The sequence below is a fragment of the Dipteris shenzhenensis genome, chromosome 11, assembly GCF_047967505.1.
Source record: "Dipteris shenzhenensis isolate YYH24624 ecotype China chromosome 11, Dip_SZ_1.0, whole genome shotgun sequence".
Classification (NCBI taxonomy): Eukaryota; Viridiplantae; Streptophyta; class Polypodiopsida; order Gleicheniales; family Dipteridaceae; genus Dipteris; species Dipteris shenzhenensis.
Window position 1 is genome coordinate 9863711 of NC_141606.1, and position 19542 is coordinate 9883252.

Genomic DNA, 19542 nt, shown 5'->3' on the forward strand with positions numbered 1-19542 from the left:
TGGGTCATTGCCATTGCAGCCCATCACCATTGGCAAGTGCACTAGCTTGACATCAAGACTGCTTTTCTTCATGGGAATTTGCAGGAAGAAGTTTACGTGACACAACCTCCTAGCTTTGAGATAGTTAATTCTGAAAACAAGGTATGCTGGCTTAGAAAAGCCCTTTATCTGGACACATTGGCTAGTATTTGGACAGACATCGTACACACTCTGATGGCCGTATGGACGGGTATGCAGGGGGACTCCCGTGCAGCCTCAGCTAGGAGGGCTTCTTTCTTTAGGGAATGGAAGGATTCTCCTTTCTTCTCTGAATCTACTACAGGGTTGAGATGGCACTTTCAGCCTCAGCCTTGGTTTCTTTCCACCTCACTCTGAGGGGTTTTTTATTATCCTCATGATTTCATGATGTATTCCGCTTTGAGCTTGCTCTCGCGGGTTTTTATTCTTACTTAATAGAAGTCTTTTTCATGGAAAAAAAAAAAGAAAAGCCCTTTATGGTTTGAAGCAGGCACCCAGGGCATGGTATGCCAAAATTCATGCACACTTACTATCCCTCGGTTTTCAAAATAGCCCCACAGAGCCCACTCTTTATGTCCATGGGAGTGGATCTGATTTTTTAGTGCTGATTTTATATGTGGATGATATGCTAATCACGGGCCTAGATACTCAGCATATTGTAGCGTTCAAGGCTGATTTGCAGCAGGCTTTTGAAATGTCAGACATGGGACAGCTACACTATTATTTGGGCATTCAGTTTGCTCATGTAGAGGGGGGTATCATGATGTCACAGTCCAAGTATATTGGACAGCTCCCTGATCGTTTTCAGTTTGAGGATTGCAAGCCAATCTCTACTCCAGTGGACCCTGGCTTCAAATTTTCAGCTCATGATGAGAGCCCACCATGTGATATCACTCCTTACCAGCAGGCTGTTGGATGTCTCATTTACTTATGTCACACCAGACCTGACTTACAGTATGCAGTATCTCAGCTCAGCACGTTCATGCACATGCTCAGTTCATAGCATTGGCAGGTAGTGAAGAGAGTCTTCAGATATCTCAAAGGCACTCAGGATTTAGCCCTCTTCTATGGTGATCGAGGTTCACTTACCATGCATGCTTACACGGATAGTGACTGGGCAGGTTGTTCCGACACCAGAGTGTCACATACCGGCAATTGTTTTTTGCTTGGCACTTCATGTATTTCTTGGCTCAGCAAGAAGCAACCAACAGTTGCCACATCTAGCTGTGAGGCTGAGTACAGGGCAACCTTCACTGCTATAGTAGAGTGTGTCTGGCTTCGACAGTTACTTACAGATCTTGGTATTCGCCAGACATCCTCCACTATGATCTACATTGACAACTAGAGTGCTTTGGCCATTGCGCGTAATCCAGTGTTTCATGCGCGTACCAAGCACATTGAAGTTCACTATCATTATGTTTGAGAGCCGTTGTCAGCAGGAGACATAGAGTTGTCCTACCTTCCCACAGAGGATAACATAGCAGACATGTTTATAAAGGCACTTCCTCGTCCAAAGTTCGAAGTCTTCCAATAGGCTTTACACTTGGTTCCCTTTGTTACATGATCTGACATACCTTGTACATTCATAGGTGGCTATATCCTTTTGGATGAACCTGTGCCACCATGACAAAAAAATACCAGGTATTCTGAGACGTTTCCAGAATACTTCAGCCCATACCATGGAGGGGGGTTTGTAGGCCATCTTCTCCCGGTTCTAGTGATGCCCTATGGGCCCTGGTATGTGCCTTGTAGGCATAGTTATAGGCACTTAGTGTTTTAGTGCCTTTTATGCCACATAGGACATTTAGTCCTATGTGACACCTAGGACACTTAGTCCTAGGGTCTACCTTCAAGTACTATGTACTCTTCATTTTATTTCATCTAGTTGACGTGACATTCATACTTTTCAACTCCTGTACTTGCTCTTTTCCTCATTGCCCCTACAATTTCTCCTTTGAAACTTCAGGATAGGTTGGAGGATTGGAATTTGACTTCCCCAGGGCCCTCTTCTCGCCCTTTGAGGCTATCTCAGATTACGGTGCCTACATTGTATAAAATCCTTTTGCCTCAACCTTGGGTTTCAGAGAAAGGCAATTCTATTTGGTGAATGCATCGCCCAACCAAGTGGTGGAGAAAGAGATTACAACAGCTTTGGGCCTACAAAACTCCTCTTCGGCAACAGGTTTTCTTCTGGCAAGTGCTTTTCGGCATTTTTCCATCTGGACAGATGTTGGCTCGTAGACACATTGCTCCTGCTCGTTGCCACACATGTTTGAGTTCTCAAGAGACTGTGCCTCATTTATTTTGGTTTTGTCCATGTTCTTGTGAGTTCATTGATCTTCTTTTGCAGCGCCTGTGAGTGAGATTCCTAACTGTTCCTTTTGGTAAGTCTTTCTGGTCCTTTAGTTTTCATCCACCCAGACCGGAGTTTCATTTTTTCTTTGTTTGGGTTCGCTATTGGGCACTCTGGACTTTATGGATAGACATGAATTGTAAATTCTTTAGTGTCCCTTCTCTGCTGCAATCCTTCTTGATTGCTTGCAGACGCGCTGCATAGATCATGATGTATATCTAGCATACACTGATATTTTCAGCTGATTGACTTTTGGCTGCCTCGTTTTGAGGTTGCTACTCTTCTAATATAATTAATCAAAAGTTTTCACTTAGTGTGTACGCAGTGGATGATCAAGGAAATATCTTATCATTTCTAGATGCATGCCGTCGTTTTCCTCTTGGTATGCATCATCAACTTGTATGGAGGAAAATAAGTGATTTATTGCAGCCCTTCCTTCCAATTCCTCCATGTGATGGTTCTCATAGACTTCAAGATTGGCAACTGGTGTCTGATACTCTAGGATTACGCCTGCTTACTTTGCAGGCTCTCACTTCCATGCGATCTTATAGGTTGATTTTGCCTCTCCATGGATTGTCCATCATGGGAATGCTCTTTGGCATCTGCACAAAACTCTTTCCTGATGGAAGCCAAATCTCAGAGTCCTCTGGAGAAATAAGCTGCCTTTAAAGCAACGACTGTTTCTTTGGAGATGTTTGGTGGGCATTTTTTCAGTAGGGGTCACTTTGGCTAAGCGCAAGATTGCAGCTCCTCATTGTTTGAGATGTTCTAGTTCTTATAAAACTGTTCCACATTTTCTGTGGTTCTGTCCTCAATCCAGAGCTCTCTTGGATCGCATTTCACATTGTCTTCATCTACGTTTCCCTACTCATCGATTTGGAAAATATTTCTGGATCTTTGGGAGGTTGACTTTAGTGCAGTCTCAATACTCTCTCTTTTTCCATTGGGTAAGATTTTGGGCACTCTGGACTGCTGTTTGGAAACAAAGGAATCAGGTTTTCTTGGGGCAACCATTGCTCCAACCTTACAAGTATTTCAGAGCCTCATTACGACAATCTCTGTATGATGCTTGTTGTGAGGATGACTCGGATGTATCTTGTTTAGAGGTGTTTTCCCAATCCTGATGATTTTTCTGAATAGTCTATTATGTAGACTATTCTCATTGTAAAAAGCTTTTCTAATATAAATACAGTGGTTTCACCCAAAAAAAAAAGTGTGTGTACGCATGGTGCAGCCACATATACACAACTATCTATGTGCATTTGTGCATAAGTGCATGATTGTGCACCTAGATCTGTATGCAGCATGCATGCGTGCGCGCACACACACACACATCTAATGAAGCTAGTAAGCTCCATGCCTTTGAACTAAATTCAGCTTCATGTCTTTTTTGAGTTGGATTGCATGTGGACAGTTGCATCAGGAAAGAGCAGCACATTTTTTATGAATTTTATTTCAATAGCTTCATAGAGCAGGTCTTAAAATGAATTCAGTGAAATACCTTCATTCTTGTGTGATGCATATCAATCAATCCATCGACAATCTGCAAATGCTTGCTGAAGGCCATCTGACGTTGTTCTTCTGCTTCAGATGATTGCTGCATCAGATTAGCAATCATCTTGTCTTTTTGTTTCACCTGACTTAGCAGAACCATTTTCTGAATTAATTAGCAGAAAATCCCAGTTGAAATATTCATACGTCGTTATAGTAGCGTTTTTTGTTGAAACTCGAACACTCTTCTGTAGGAACACAGATACCTCGTGATCGTAACATTCTGTAAATGTCTGGATGTCTCCATGGAGTTCCATCACTTTTGCAGCCCGCATAATTTTGCGCCACCGATCATGGATCTTTTGCAGATTTTCCTTGCTGTATTGTTCCTCCAAATTCTGTCATTAGATACAATCTGATTCAAAAGTAATGTTCTCTCAAATCCAACACATTATAAAAATCGAATCTCTAACGTTGATAAAACAAAATCTTGATTGCATACACCATCTATACTGGATACAAGGAGGTAAGTATGAATAAAGCACAGCCACCTTCAATGATTCCTCATTCACTTTGCACAAGTTTCTGTTATTTCAGTTTTGCCTTTGATCAAAACAACTATGAAAAAAGAGAGCAATGTTGCTTTGGTAAACAAACACATCGCCTTCAGATTGTACACGGAAAAAGACCAGATTGGTGCACAATTCCAATTTTACCCTGAACAAAAGCAAACCTTGATTTGCAGAAAGCGAGCTTTAGATGCTGCTTCTTTCTTTCTTCTTGCTTCTTCTGCCTGTAAGGAAACTGTGGAGTATTGTTACAGCTATTGCAAAAGGACAAATATATTTACCCAGGTCTTCACATCATAGAAAGACAAGGTTACCAACCCCCATGAAAGTAGAGAGACTTCTCATGTCACTCAGTTCAAACAAGTCACAAACTAGGACTACAGGTTCCACTCCAGGCTACATAATCAACATGTTTTATCCTTCATTCATGGAATAAATTATAATTGTCAAGCTGTTTTTCATTTAACTTCATTCAAAGTGCAGACAACTGCAGCTACAAAACTTTAGCAAACTGTTAAAGAAACGAAAAGCATTGCAGGTATTTCCCAATTCTATGAATCTCAAAAAAGGACATGCTTCTCACTGATATCCCTCTCAGTACAACTAGTGCATTCAACAATTCTGCGATGTCTTTGATGTGAAAGTACGAATTGGCATATGTACAACATTTACTATGCATAACAAAGAATGCTCATGAGCAAAAAATGTTGCGAGTCATAGTCCACAAAGTTTAGCAGAACCTTCAGTGCTAACATGTCTGCTTTTGCCTTTTTCTCCTCTGGCGTGAGCTCTTTACTATCCTTTTTTCCTTTTTTACTCTGCCACAGAAAGTGCCACATCAGAGGCAAATATGTTGTCTTGAAAAAGACAACAAAGTGTCTTACAGAGCTGTTGCAAATACATATTAATGCTACTGGTTCAACCAAAAACCTTCCATCACCATTTGTATCCCCGCAACATGCATCCAATGACCAAAAACGGGTATGTATGCATGAATATATATGTATATTTTAACATACTTTTTTTTTTTAGTGAAGTATATTTTCACACACTTTTTTTTTGGTGAAACCACTGTATTTATATCAAAAAAAAGTTTTTACAATGAGAATAATCTAAAAAAAAGACTATTCCGAAAAATCAAAAGCAGTGGGAAAACACCTCCAAAGATGATACATCCAAGTCATCATGATGACAAGCATCACACAAATATTGCCTTAACGATGCTCTAAAAAACTCATAAGGTTGGAGCAATGGCTGCCCCAAGGCCACCTGATTCCTCTGCTTCCAAATGGTCCATAGTGCCCAGAATCTGGCCCAATGAAAAAAGAGAGAGTATTAGGCCTGTACTGCAGTAAGCCTTCCAAAGATCCAAAATATTTCCCAAAACGATGACCAGGGAAACGCGGTTGGAGACAGTGGGAAATACGGTCCAAGAGAGCTCTAGACTGAGGACAAAGCCATAAAAGATGTGGAACAGTCTCAGAAGAACTGAAACACCTCAAACAATGAGGATTTGCAATCCTGCGCTTAGCCAAAGTGGCACCCACTGAAAATACGCCCACCAAACATCTCCAAAGAAACAATCTTTGCTTTAAACGCAGTTTGTTTCGCCATAATGGTTGAAGATTTGACTTCCACCAGGAAAGCGCTTTATGCAGATGCCAGAGCGTATTCCCATGCTGAGCAATCCATGGAGGAGGCAAAATCGACCTAAAAACTTTCATAGAAGTAATAGCCTGCAAAGAAAGTGGGCGTAAGCCTGGAGTAGCAAAAATGAGTTGCCAATCTTGAAGTCTATGAGATCCATCAGATGGAGGAATTGGGAGAAGGGGCTGCAATAAATCACTTATTTTCCTCCATATGGGTCGATGATGCATACCAAGAGGAAAACGACGACAGGCATCCGAAAAGGATAATATATTCCCCTGAACATCCACTGCATCATCAATGTAATGAATCCCAAGCTTCATCAGATTGTATGCCCGAACTGGTTCTTGTAAAGCAAGAGACATATCAAAGACTGAGCTCCATTGTATGCTTTCTTGACGAAGAGAGTTGGGTTGAGCTGAATTGGTAGGAGGCCATTTAACTTTAGAAAGCACTCACTTCCAATCCTATACAAAGAAGATGAGAAAGGAGAGCCATAATAATGCCTTGAAATTTACCAATGACCACCTCCCAATGATCCATAATCCAATCCCCATAAGCATGTGTCCTCATGTTCATACACATGGCTGCCAACATGACAGACCATGGCTGTTTTTGCTGAAAAAAGGTAGGAATCATAGTAGTCTTCCTAGCTAAGATGTGAAATTGAATGTTATGTTAAGACCCCCATGCATCTTGGGAGAACACACATAAGGCATTCTTAATAGCCTCAAACCCTTCTTGCAAGATTTTGTCTTCCACAAAAGCTCCGTTCCATGCGACATGAAAGCATTGATGTCTTTTGAATTCCAATGTAAAAGCGGCAGATAGAATTGAACATGAGCCATAACAATGGATTGTACAATTCTGAGGCGAACATGTAAAGGCCATGTAGATAATTTCCAGTAATCCAATTTCTTATAAAGCTTCTCAGACACCCATACCATTTGCTTTTAATAGTGATATTCCAGCCCACAGGATAGCCCAAATGCCTGACAATCTGATCAGGAGGCAAAATTTGACCAGGCCAAAGAAGCGAGTGCCAATCGTAAGCTTTCAAGGGCAAAAGCTTAGATTTGTCAAAATTATATGCAGACCAGCAGCCAATCCAAAATCAGAAAGAGTACTCATGAGAAGCCTAAGTTCAGCAGGAGTATTTGGGGCATGAAAAAAGAGTCATCAGCATATGCCTGTGCCAAAAAAGATTGAGCTCCAGGTAGTTGAAGACCATGTAGTTGTCCCAAATCAGTGAGATAATCCATATATAACAACAGTGGATGTGTAGCAATGGCATATAACAAAGCACTGAAGGGGCAACCTTGCCGCACAGATCTGAACAAAGTCCAAGGCCTAGATAAGTGTTTGCCAAGTATACATTGAGTAGTGGAAGTTGAATACAAAAGATAGATGACATGGATCATTTTAGATACAAAACCCATTCTAGACATGGTACTAGAAATAAAATCCCAGTGAACAGTATCAAAGGCTTTTGCAACATCCACTTGCATAATCAAAACATCCTGTGAAGTATATTTTGCATATTCTATTGCAATCAAGGCATTGGAAATATTGTCATTGATCTGCCTCCGAGGTACAAACCCATATTGCCTTGGATGCAATCCATGATGCAAAATCCACTTAACTCTCTGCACAATCATCTTAGCAAACAGCCTATATTTTCACAATCACACTTTTTTTTTTAAAAGTGAAAACTTTTGATTGATTATATTACAAGAGTAGAGACCTCAAAACGAGGCAGCCGAAATTACATTAACTGAAAATCTCAATGTATGCTAGATATACATCATGATCTATGCAGCGTGTCTGCAAGCAATCAAAGAAAGATTGCTGCAGAGAACGCTTTAAAAAGCCAAACAAGGAAAATATAGAATCACTAAAGACTTTATAGTTCTTGTCTATCCATAAAGTCCAGAGTGCCCAATAGCGAACCAAAACAAAGAAAAGATGCAATCTCGGTCTACGTGGATGGAAACCAAAGAGTGAGAAAGACTTCCCAAAAGGAACAGTCGGGAATCTCACTCGCAGGCGCTACCGAAGAAGATCAATGAACTCATGAGAACATGGACAAAACCAGAATAAATGAGGCACAGTCTCCTAAGAACTCAAACATATGTGGCAACGAGCAGGAGCAATGTCCCTACAAGCTAACATCTGTCCAGATGGAAAAAATGTCCAGAAGCACTCGCCAGAAGAAAACCTGTTGCAAATCTTGTGGCTACAAGTTCCCTTCATGGTTTGCAATTGGATGCAAATCGCAGCATGGTTGCTCAAGCCTATGCTGATGATTCTTTCTTTACCCGAAAGAATACGCATAATGATCTTTCTGCTTTGATGCAGGCTCTCTGTGTTTATGGTTTGGCAGCTGGTCTTCATGCAAATTTTCAAAAGTCTAAGCTGCTTCCATTGCATTCTAAAGATTGGCATAGTCTTTTGTGGCCCGAGAAAACCATTCCACCCACTCAAATTGTTCGTCATCTTGGTTACCCTTTTGGGTGGGGTCTCACTCGTCGTCAATAAACTGATTGGGTGATGGTCAAGCTTTGGAAAAAGCTAGAGTATTGGAAATTGGCAACTTGGCCTTTGCATGTCTGGCTTCGGATAGTGCAGTCCATCCTTGTGGCTTATATTCAATTTTATTTGCCATTGATCATGTTCACCAAGGCAGATCTTGCTTCTTTCATGTCTGCCATAATGGAAATCTTCTAGCATTCCAAACATGACAGAAAGAGTCTCAGGTTGCTTTCATTGCATCAAGCTGCAATTTCTGCAAGGTGATCAGCCTTGGGCTCTTATGATTAGATCTCTAGTCACACATATCAGTATTTCTGCCTTTGGTCACTGACAAATCAATTACTAGGATTTCTTATTTGGTCGCATCGATGGCACTTTGCTTGGCTGCCCTTTGGTCTCCAGTTTGCTTCTTGATTGGAAGCATGTCCTCTCTCATCTGGAATGGCGTGGTCGACAGTCTTTGTTGGGTAATTCTTTGCAACATTCATTGGTCGATAGTTTTTCAGTCTCCACTGGCTTTACAGGAACTTCGCCGTTCCTACTTTGTTTCTTTTAAGGGCATCACTTCTGTTGTGATGTTATTCATGATGATGGCTCTATGCTACCTTTTTCTTTGGCAACTACACGCTATGGCTTGGGCTCTCATTATCGTTCTTTGTGGCAACAAATTGCATATATGCTTTTGCCTTTTGTTCCGATTCCTCCTTTGGACCTTCAGGACAGGTTGGAGGATTGAACTTTCACTTCTCTAGGGTCATCTTCTCGTCCTTTGAGGCTATCTTAGATTATGGTGCCTGCATTGTATAAAATCCTTTTGCCTCAACCTTGGGTTTACAAAACTCCTCTTATCAACAACCATTTTGGCTATGATCTTGTAAATGAATGGCATAAGCGTTATTGGTCTCCAATTAGTGAGCGAATCACATAGCTGCTTTTTTGGAAGGAGCTTGACGAGTCCTTTTTTTCATGACATAGGCATTTGCTGATATTCCCATGCTGAATTAACCATTTGAAGCAAAGTAGGCTTGAGGATATCCCAAAAGGCAATAAGAAATTCCACAGTGAGACCACCCATCCTAGAGATTTCCATCTGCCACAAGATTTAACAGCATCTGACAATTCTCTTTCAATGAATGGAATTTCCAATTCGAAAGCCTGAGCATCAGAGAGAATGGGATGGACATGCTACAAAAGAAGCTGGCGGGCAAATACGACCAAAGGAGAAAGAATGTCCACATGCCAAAAATGAGATGAAAAGTGTTGCACACAAAAAGCAACAAGCTCTGAGCAAGATGAGGACCAAGAACCATGAGGCATCCTCACCACAGCCCAAGTCAGACCAATGCCAGAGTTTTCAGCTAGTGTTTTGCCCTGAGAGCAGGCACCAACTCAATGCTTTCACAGCAGTTTTTGTCCTCCATAACAGCTCCATAGCTTGAGACATAAAGGCTGAAATATCTCTGGAAGACCAATGCAGCAAAGGCAAAAAGAACTGGACGTAGGACATTACAATAGACTGTACTATTCTAAGCCTAACATGACGTAGCCAAGTAGAAATTTTCCAATATTCCAGTTTATGTTGAAGTCTTTGGAAGATCCATTTTAACTGCTACTTCCTGGTGATATGCCATCCTATAGGATATCCCAAATGCCTGACTACATCTTTGGAATGCACCACCTAACCTGGCCAGAGAATAGAATGCCAGTCACATTGTTTGAGGGGAAGCAAGGTAAATTTATCAAAATTGACATGCAATCCCGCTGCCAGTCCATACAATGATAGTGTGGTCATAAGCATGTGAACTTCCTGGGGAGAATTCTGTGGCATAAAGAAGGAATCATCAGCATATGCTTGTGCCAAAAAAGATGCAGCCCCAGGGATTTTAAGACTAGTCATCTGTCCTGTGTTTGTAAGATGATCAAGATACATTAAGAGGGGATGGGTCGCAATGGCATAGAAGAGAGCACTAAGAGGGCAGCCCTGTCTAACTGATCTACCCAATGTCCATGACCAAGATAGATGACCCCCAAGAATGCACTGAGAAGTAATAAACTGCATTTGCTATCTTGGGACCAAAGCCCAGCTTTGTCATGATTTGAGAGATAAAATCCCATTGAACATTGTCAAATGCCTTAGCAATATCTACCTGCAATATGAGCACATCTTGATGAGAGTACTTAGCATATTCAATTGTAGTCAATGCATTGGAGATATTATCATGGATTTGTCTTCGCGGCACAAACCCATATTGATGAGGATGAAGGCCCGCATTTAGTATCCCACGAACCCTATACACAATCATTTTGGCAATGAGTTTGTAAACTATAGGCATCAAAGTAATAGGCCTCCAATCTGACATATGGTCACATAGATGTTTTTTGGGCACAAGTTTGACTATGCCATGCTTCCAAGAGTGCGACAACTGATTTTCTTGCCAGGCAACATTGATCATTTGCAAGAGGACATCTTTCAAATCATCCCAAAAAGAAATATAAAATTCCACCGTAAGGCCATCCCAGCCAGGGGACTTGTGTTTGCTGAGGTGGGACAATGCATTATCAAGTTTTGTGTCAGTAAAAGGTCTCTCCAATGTAAGAGCATCATCCATTTCCACTATCTCAGAAACATATTGAAGAAATTGAGTCATTGCATCAGTCCTTTGATTTGATGGGGAACTAGGAGCAGAGAACAATTTTTGGAAATAATTTTGGCATTCATCTTGGAGATCAGAGAAAGAGTGCGTCCAAGAGCCATCTAGCTTCCTTACCCTTAGACATGAGTTTTTCTTCCGGGTAGCATGCAGGCCCTGGAAGAAGGCTTTTGATGAGCAGCCCTTATCCATGAGGGGCTTCATTCTTGCTCTAATCTGCCATTTGTGTAATTTCCTCTGATCATTATCAGTCAGTTTGATCCGAGCATGTGAAAGGGAATCATTTTCTGATTCAGAGAGAGGCCTTAAATGTGAAAATTCAGTCAATTGTTGTGCTGTCCTTTTTGCCCATTTAACCTCATTCCCCCATTTAGTCGTATGCCAGTTTCCAAACTCCCTAATGACATTCTGTATACGAGAGACAAATCCATGTCCTCCTGGGCATGCAAAGGCAAGGGATGAATTGCAAATCTGATCATTTGCTGGAAATGGTGATGTCGGAAATAAGCCTGATTATCATGCAATAATCTACTGGAAAGAGGTGGCAAATCATCCAGTGGCATACCAAGTTGCAGATTCATCCATAATGGGGCATGATCTGACAAGCCCAATGAGAAATCTATGAGGAGATGAGGGCTAAAATCTGCATATTGTTGTGGGTAAAACAAATACCATCTGTCAAGCCTTGCCCAGTATGTGTAGTAAGTGCATTATGATGGAAAGTATATCCAGGCACTGACCCGCATAGTGTTGTGGGTAAAACAAATACCATCTGTCAAGCCTTGCCCAGTATGTAGTAAGTGCATTATGATGGAAAGTATATCCAGGCACTGACCCTTGGAGAAGCAGCCATAAATCTTCAGCCTCAACAGAAAGAAGCATGCTATCCCACTTCTGCCTTTCCGATGATAGCATATGAGATCTTGAAGTGGTGTTATCTCTTAGCCGAGGGAAATTATTAAAATCTCCACAGATGAATGCATTAGATCTCCATGGATATTTGCTTAAAGAATCCCATCAAGAAGCCCTCATGGCAGAGGTCTGGGAGGCATAGACTGATGCAAACTCAAGAATATCACCATTGACATTACATTGTATGACCATCCATCTGCCACTGCTGTCATTGAAGGCTAACTGAGGCTCCAGGTCATGTCTAACCATTATGCATACACCTGAGTAGGTAGTGGTACCACCATAATATATATCATAACTGCCAAAGTATTCATGATGACCAGCCTTAGAGTGTTGATTATGCTCTTGCAAACAAACAATATCTGGCTGCATTTTATGTACATAATTCCAGAAAAGCCTCCACTTTGAGACATTGCAGAGGCTCTGTACATTGTATGTAAAGCACTTAAGTGTTTGATGCATGAAGGTATATACAAAAAAGTATAAGTATGAAACAAGATATCAAAGAGGCAAAGCCTCTGCCTGCATGGGCTGCATGCCTTCATGATCCATGAAAGATATAGCATTCTCCCCTTCTTCAGAATCACATATGGGGATGCCCTTCTTCAAAACCCCCACCCAATTTTGAAGGACAGGAGCTGAAGTGGAAGCCTGTCCTGGTGAAGGAGAAGAAGCATCCCATTGACGAGATTGAAAGGGGCGTTGCTTCAATACAACCACCTTCTTAGGCTGTTGAAAACTATCTCGATCTGTTCCCATAGATTCCTTCATCTTCTCTTTTTCTTTTTCTTTTCCTTTTCCAGCAAGTGATTGCACCTGATTGATTGATTTGGCATTCTTTGCTCCATTTCTATTTGCTGTCTTAGCTTGCAAATCCTCATTCTTTTCCCATGTTTGGGGCGGTAAGGCATTGGGAGGGGGTTGATGTAGAACCACTGGGCATTCAAAGGCTAGATGCCCAAACTTGTGGCAGGCAAAACAAGCTCCTACAAACACACCCCATTTCAATTCAAAATACTTTTTTCCCAATTGCACTCCCTCAACTTTCACTGCAATAGAAGGAGAGGTGGGTGAATCAGTGTCCCAGAGAATGCAGAACCTGTTACGGTTTCCCATAGGACGTGGAGGACAAATGACCTGTCCCAAAGTAGCAGCCAAGCCAAGCAATTCTTCATGCATATAGTCTGGAAAGTTAACAGCCTCAACCCATACGGGACAATGATGGCGTATTAGACTTTGATAATCCTTGTTTGGGGACCAAGGCATAGCTTGTACCATCTGCTTCCTGTAAAAAAGGGGAGAAAGCTCAAGTAACCTCTGCTTGCATAAAGCATCTGATAAATGCACCTCATAAAAGCCTCTAGATGTAAAATATACTCCCTCTACAAAGCATCCTCCAAGGATGGACTTAATCCACTGTGCGACATCACTGGCTGCTGGGATTCTTCCTGGAAAGAAAATTATAACCACGGTTTGAGATAACTTCCTGAGAGGATTCACGAGGGAGGGCAATTTCAATTTGTATGTGACCTCTGGAACTGGTTTGCCCCATTCCTGTCGTGACTGCTAAAAGTCATCCTTGAGGGTATCAAACACATATTGAGCTTCCATAGTAAGTTCGCTTAGCATCTGCAGATCTTTCTTTTCGAGCATATGTACTAACATCCGAACCTAAAGCCATGATTGAAATACGACAAGGCAAGAGGGATTGTACGGAGAAGTGTAGAATCAAAAGCAAGCGAGACACAGGAGTGTACGGAAAAGCACAAGCGCGTGAACTCGAGATTGTACGAGAAATGTACTGGATTGTATGGACCAGAGCAGACTGTACGAAGGTACAGACGAGGCTATACGAAAAAGAGCAAACTGTACAGAAAGAGCAGACTGTACGGGGAAGAGCAGACTCTACGGAAACAAGAGGCAGAGCTAAACTGATGTACGTAAGGTGCAAAAGGGCACGGAAAGGACTGTACGAAAATGCACAGAAGCAAGACCCAGAAATCGTACGAAAAGATACGGGATTACACGGACTGTACGAAGAAGCTTGGATTGTACGGGGACTGTTCCAACGAGACTATACGGAAAGGCCTGGATTGTACGGCGATGCAAAAGGGGACGGAAAGGACGGTACAGTACGGATATACCAACGAGGCCGCTAGGACGCACGGAACTCAGACTTCAGAAGGGTACGGCGATGCAGACAGCCACGGATCTGTACGGAAATTGTACGGCAACCGTATAGGTGTACGGACAGTACACACACTTTTTTTTTTGTGAAACCAATAACTATATTATTAACATGAAATCAATGTACATGACATTAGAGTACGGACATTACACACACTTTTTTTTTGGTAAAATCTAGTATATCTATATTCTCATAAATTTACAAGATGGGAAGTCTCCCACACACTGACATTAGACTCCAAACTAGAGCCCAATGTAAAAAGCTCAAAACAGATAGAGAACACTTCAAGGCTAGTAGCATCCAAGTCCCTTGCAGCAAAACTGTCATATAAGGATTGCTTTAGGGACATTCTGAAAAAAATATATGCTTGAGGAAACTGTTGACCCATCCTGGAATGCAGTCTCTGAGTCCAAATGGTCCATAGTATCCAAAAGCAAGTCCAGTGAAAAAAGAGGAGGAATGGAGACATCTGAGATGAGAGGCATCCAAACATCCAGAAAAGTTTCCCAAATCTGATGGAGGGAAACCGAAGCTGCAGCAAATGAGAAATACGAGTGATCAATATGCGAGAGTGTGGGCAAGACCATAATAGATGAGGAACTGTTTCACAGTGATGAGAGCAACGGGGACAGGAGGGGGAAGCAATGCGGCGTGCTGCCAGTTTCGCCCCAATGGAAAAAGCTCCCACTATACATCTCCAAAAGAAAAACCTCTGTTTCAATGGCAATTTGGCTTTCCAGATTTTCATGAGTCGTGATTGCCACCAAGATAGAGGCCTATCCAAATTCCAAAGAGTGTTGGCATGCTTATCAATCCATGGCGGTGGAAGAAGAAATCTGTAGACCTTCGAGGAGGTCAAATTGTGCATTGATTGCATATGAGTAGCAGGAGGTAAGGAAGTCAATTTCCAGTCCAGTAATCTGTCTTGTACAAACAATGGAGGGACCGGAACAAATGGCTGCAACATAGTTGAAAGAGTTCTCCAAATGGACCTATGATGTAGACCCAAGGAGAATGTCCTGCAAGCTTGTGGAAATGAAAGCATACAACCTTGTTGATCCACAACATCGCCAACAAATCTGATGCCCAATTTCATGAGATTGTATGCTTTAATAGGTGCCTGTAAAGCGAGAGGCGATTCAAACACCTTGCTCCAATGGATGCTTTCCAAACGAAGAGAATTACCATGAGGAGAAGAAGCACCCGTCCATTTTGCATATGAAAGAATTCTCTTCCAGTCATGAATAAAAGCATTAGAAATGGGACAACCAGGAATTTTCCCCTGAAATGTGGTCATGACTGCTTCCCAGTGATCTGTAATCCAATGCCCATATGCATGAGACACCATGTTTCCGCACATTGCTGCTAACATAATAGCCCATGGCTGTTTTTGCTGAAAAAAATCAGCAATCATAGTGCTCTTTCTTGCCAACATATGAACCTGGAGATTGAGAACATTCAGCCCCCCATGAGTCTTAGGTGAACAAATAGACTGCATAGGTAGTAGTCGCAAAGCCTTTTTATGAGATTTGCTTTTCCAAAATATCTCCATAGCCTGAGACATATAGGAAGCCAAATGCTTGAAAGACCAGGGAAGAAGAGGCAAATAAAATTGCACATATGCCATAATGATGGACTGTACTATCCGAAGTCGAACATGTAAAGGGCCAAGTGGACAAATGCCAGTATTCCAGCTTCTTGTTGATCTTTTGAAGCACCCATTTGAGCTGTTGTTGCGGAGTAATATTCCAGCTAATGGGGTAGCCTAAATGCCTCACAATAGTGTGGGAAGAGATAATGTGACCTGGCCAGAGAAGTGCATGCCAATCAGCTTCTTTCAAAGCTAGAAGTTTCGATTTCTGAAAATTGATTTGCAGTCCAGCAGCTATGCCAAAGGCATTCAGTGTATGCATCAAGTGAGAAAGGTCACTTTGAGAATTCCTGGGCATAAAGTATGAATCATCAGCATATGCCTGTGCAAGAAAAGACTGTGCCCCTGGAATTTGCAAGCCATGAAGCTGTCCTGTATCTGCAAGATAGTCCATATGCAACAGTAGCGGATGGGTCGCAATGGCATACAGTAAAGAACTAAGAGGGCAACCATGTCTCACTGAGCGGGTCATAGTCCAGGTTCTTGCCAACCCACCACCAAGCAAGCACTGCACTGTGGCCCGAGAATAGAGCCAGTATATGATATGGACAAGTCGAGGGCCAAATCCCAATTTATGCATAGTCTGAGAGATAAAATCCCAGTCGACAGTATCAAATGCTTTCGCAATGTCTACTTGCAGAATGAGAACATCTTGTTTAGAATATTTGGCATACTCGATCGCAAGCAAAGCATTAGAGATATTGTCACTGATCTGCCTTCTGGGGACAAACCCATACTGTCTAGGATGAAGTCTTGCTTGCAAAAAGAATCGAACTCTGAGGACAATCATTTTAGCAATGAGTTTGTAAATAACAGGCATGAGAGATATAGGCCTCCAATCACCCATCGTCTCACACGAGCTTTTTTTGGGAATCAATTTGACTAGGCCATGTTTCCAGGATGGGGGAAGAGATTGTTCTGCCCAAGCATGATTGATCATTAGAAGAAGAGTGTTTTTGAGATCACCCCTATATGCGCGGACAAATTCGACAGTCAATCCATCCCAACGAGGAGAGCTGCTTTTACGTAGATGACTCAAATCATCATCCAGTTCACTAAGCATAAAAGGCTGCTCCAATGCATAAGCCTGTTCCCGAGACAAAATGGGGTGAACATGCATAAGAAATTGAGACCTAGCTGTATCCACCTGCATCAGATGATCAGGCTGAAGAGAAAGGAGATGCTGGAAATGACTAGAACATAGTGATTCCAATTCTGATTTGGAAGTGGTCCAAGTGCCATCATCTTTCTTGATCCTGCAAATATCCTCCTTTCGCCTATCTGCATGAAGACTTTTAAAAAAAGCTTTGGAGGAACAGCCCTTATCCAAAAGGGGTTTCATGCGAGCTCGAATTTGCCATTTCTTTAATTTGTGAAGATCATTTTGGTGGATGATATGAACCGCATAAGCACAAGAATCCTGCTCAGAAGAGGTAAGCTGCCTATGAGAGCTGATTGCATCCATTTGCTGCTTGTGAGATTGAGCCCATTTCAGCTTGAGCCTGAGAATTCCCATCTAACTCCGTCCATAATCTTGAATAACAGCCTGTAAGCGATGAGCAAGGCTGATCCAAGCAAAATCCATATCCTCCTGAGCATGTAAGAGGAGGGGACGGACAGCCACTCTCACCATGTTCTGAAATTGTTGATGAAGCAAATAAGCACTATTAACATGGAGCAGGCGATGACCAAAGAAAGGCATATCATCTATTAAACGTGATATTGATAATGTCAAGCATACTGGAAAATGATCAGAGAGCAAGAGGGAATGATCAACCCAAAGTGTACATGTAAAATCAGCATACTGCTGAGCGTGCAACAAATACCATCTGTCAAGTCGAGCCTAGTAATGAGTAAAGGCATTGTGATAATAAGTATAACCCATATCTCTGTCCCTCGTTGAGAGCCATAAATCTTCTGCATGCAGGGATGGGAGCATATCTTCCCAATGTCGGAGCTCAGTGGGGATCATGTGAGAACGATGAGTTGTATTATCTTGAGTGGTAGGCGAGTTGTTGAAGTCTCCACACAAAAAAGCATTGGACAGCCATGGATATTGTTTAAGGGAGTCCCACATTTGAGCTCTAGACAGAGAGGTTTGTGAAGCATAAACAGATGCTATTTCATAGAGATCAGCCTGCCAGCTGCACCTGATCGCCATCGTGGGCTGCATATCATGTTTGACCAGCATGCAGACCCCCGAAAAGTGCATTGTACCAGCATAAAAAATATCATACCATGCATAGTGGCCTTGCTGACCAGCCAAGAAGTGTTGATTGTGTTCCTGTAAAGAGATCACATCGGGATGCATTCTATGTACATAATGCCAGAAAAGTCTCCACTTATTGACATCACAAAGACCCTGAACATTGTAAGTAATGCAAGTTATTGAAGTAGACATAGAAGATATGTACAGTCAAACCAAAAAGCAGAGTAAAATATAAGTTGTCAGGTCTCAGCCATGACATCAACATCCACCTGGCCTCCTGGATCATTAGCTCTATGATCCTCATCATTGTCACATACTGGGATGCCCCTTTTTAACACCTCAACCCAGAGTTGAGAAGCAAGGCTGTCAGCAGGGGTAGAGGTCTGACCAGGGGTGGAAGTTGAAGCATCCCAATGGCGAGATTGTAACATTCGTGGTTTGAGAGCGAATACCTTTTTGGGTTGCTGCCAGGAACCCTGGGTAGAGGCATGTGATTCTGAAATTTTGCCCTTTCCCTTATCCTTTTGCTTAGCTGAAACCTGAACCACATTTTCTTTGGAAGGGACACATTTGGATGCAACATCACCGAGTTTGGTAGGCATAGCCTTAGACCCCGGAGTATAAGTAGGGGAAGGAGTATTTTCTAGAGCAATAGCTGTAGGTGGGAGCTGATGCAAAACTGCACGACACTGTGAAGCTAGGTGGCTAAACTTATGGCATGTGAAACAAGCGCCTGCAAAACCTCCCCATTTCAAATCAAAGTATTTTTCACCGAGGGGAACATCCTCCACTTCAACCGCAATGGATGGACATTACACACTTTTTTTTTGTAAAATCCAGTATATCTATATTCTCATAAATTTACAAGATGGGAAGTCTCCCACACACTGACATTAGACTCCAAACTAGAGCCCAATGTAAAAAACTCAAAAACACATAGAGAACACTTCAAGGCTAGTAGCATCCAAGTCCCTTGCAGCAAAACTGTCATATAAGGATTGCTTTAGGGACATTCTGAAAAAAATATATGCTTAAGGAAACTGTTGACCCATCTTGGAATGCAGTCTCTGAGTCCAAATGGTCCATAGTATCCAAAAGCGAGTCCAGTGAAAAAAGAGGAGGAATGGAGACATCTGAGATGAGAGGCATCCAAACATCCAGAAAAGTTTCCCAAATCTGATGGAGGGAAACCGAAGCCACAGCAAATGAGAAATACGAGTGATCAATATGTGAGAGTGTGGGCAAGACCATAATAGATGAGGAACTGTTTCACAGTGATGAGAGCAACGGGGACAGGAGGGGGAAGCAATGCGGCGTGCTG

General features: G+C 42.1%; 1 protein-coding gene across 2 annotated transcripts in view; it reads right to left on the reverse strand.

The window, feature by feature from the left end:
• The window catches only part of LOC147896599 (dynein regulatory complex subunit 2-like), a 198614-nt gene that overhangs the window by 139714 nt on the left and 39358 nt on the right, over positions 1-19542 (reverse strand). For both annotated transcript variants that reach the window (XM_087382005.1, XM_087382004.1), the window contains exons 2-5: positions 5172-5249; positions 4596-4655; positions 4129-4260; positions 3873-4007 (exon numbers count right to left, since the gene is read on the reverse strand). In XM_087382005.1, the coding sequence (XP_087238131.1) occupies positions 3873-4007; positions 4129-4260; positions 4596-4655; positions 5172-5249 (405 nt within the window). The remainder of the gene's footprint in view (positions 1-3872; positions 4008-4128; positions 4261-4595; positions 4656-5171; positions 5250-19542) is intronic.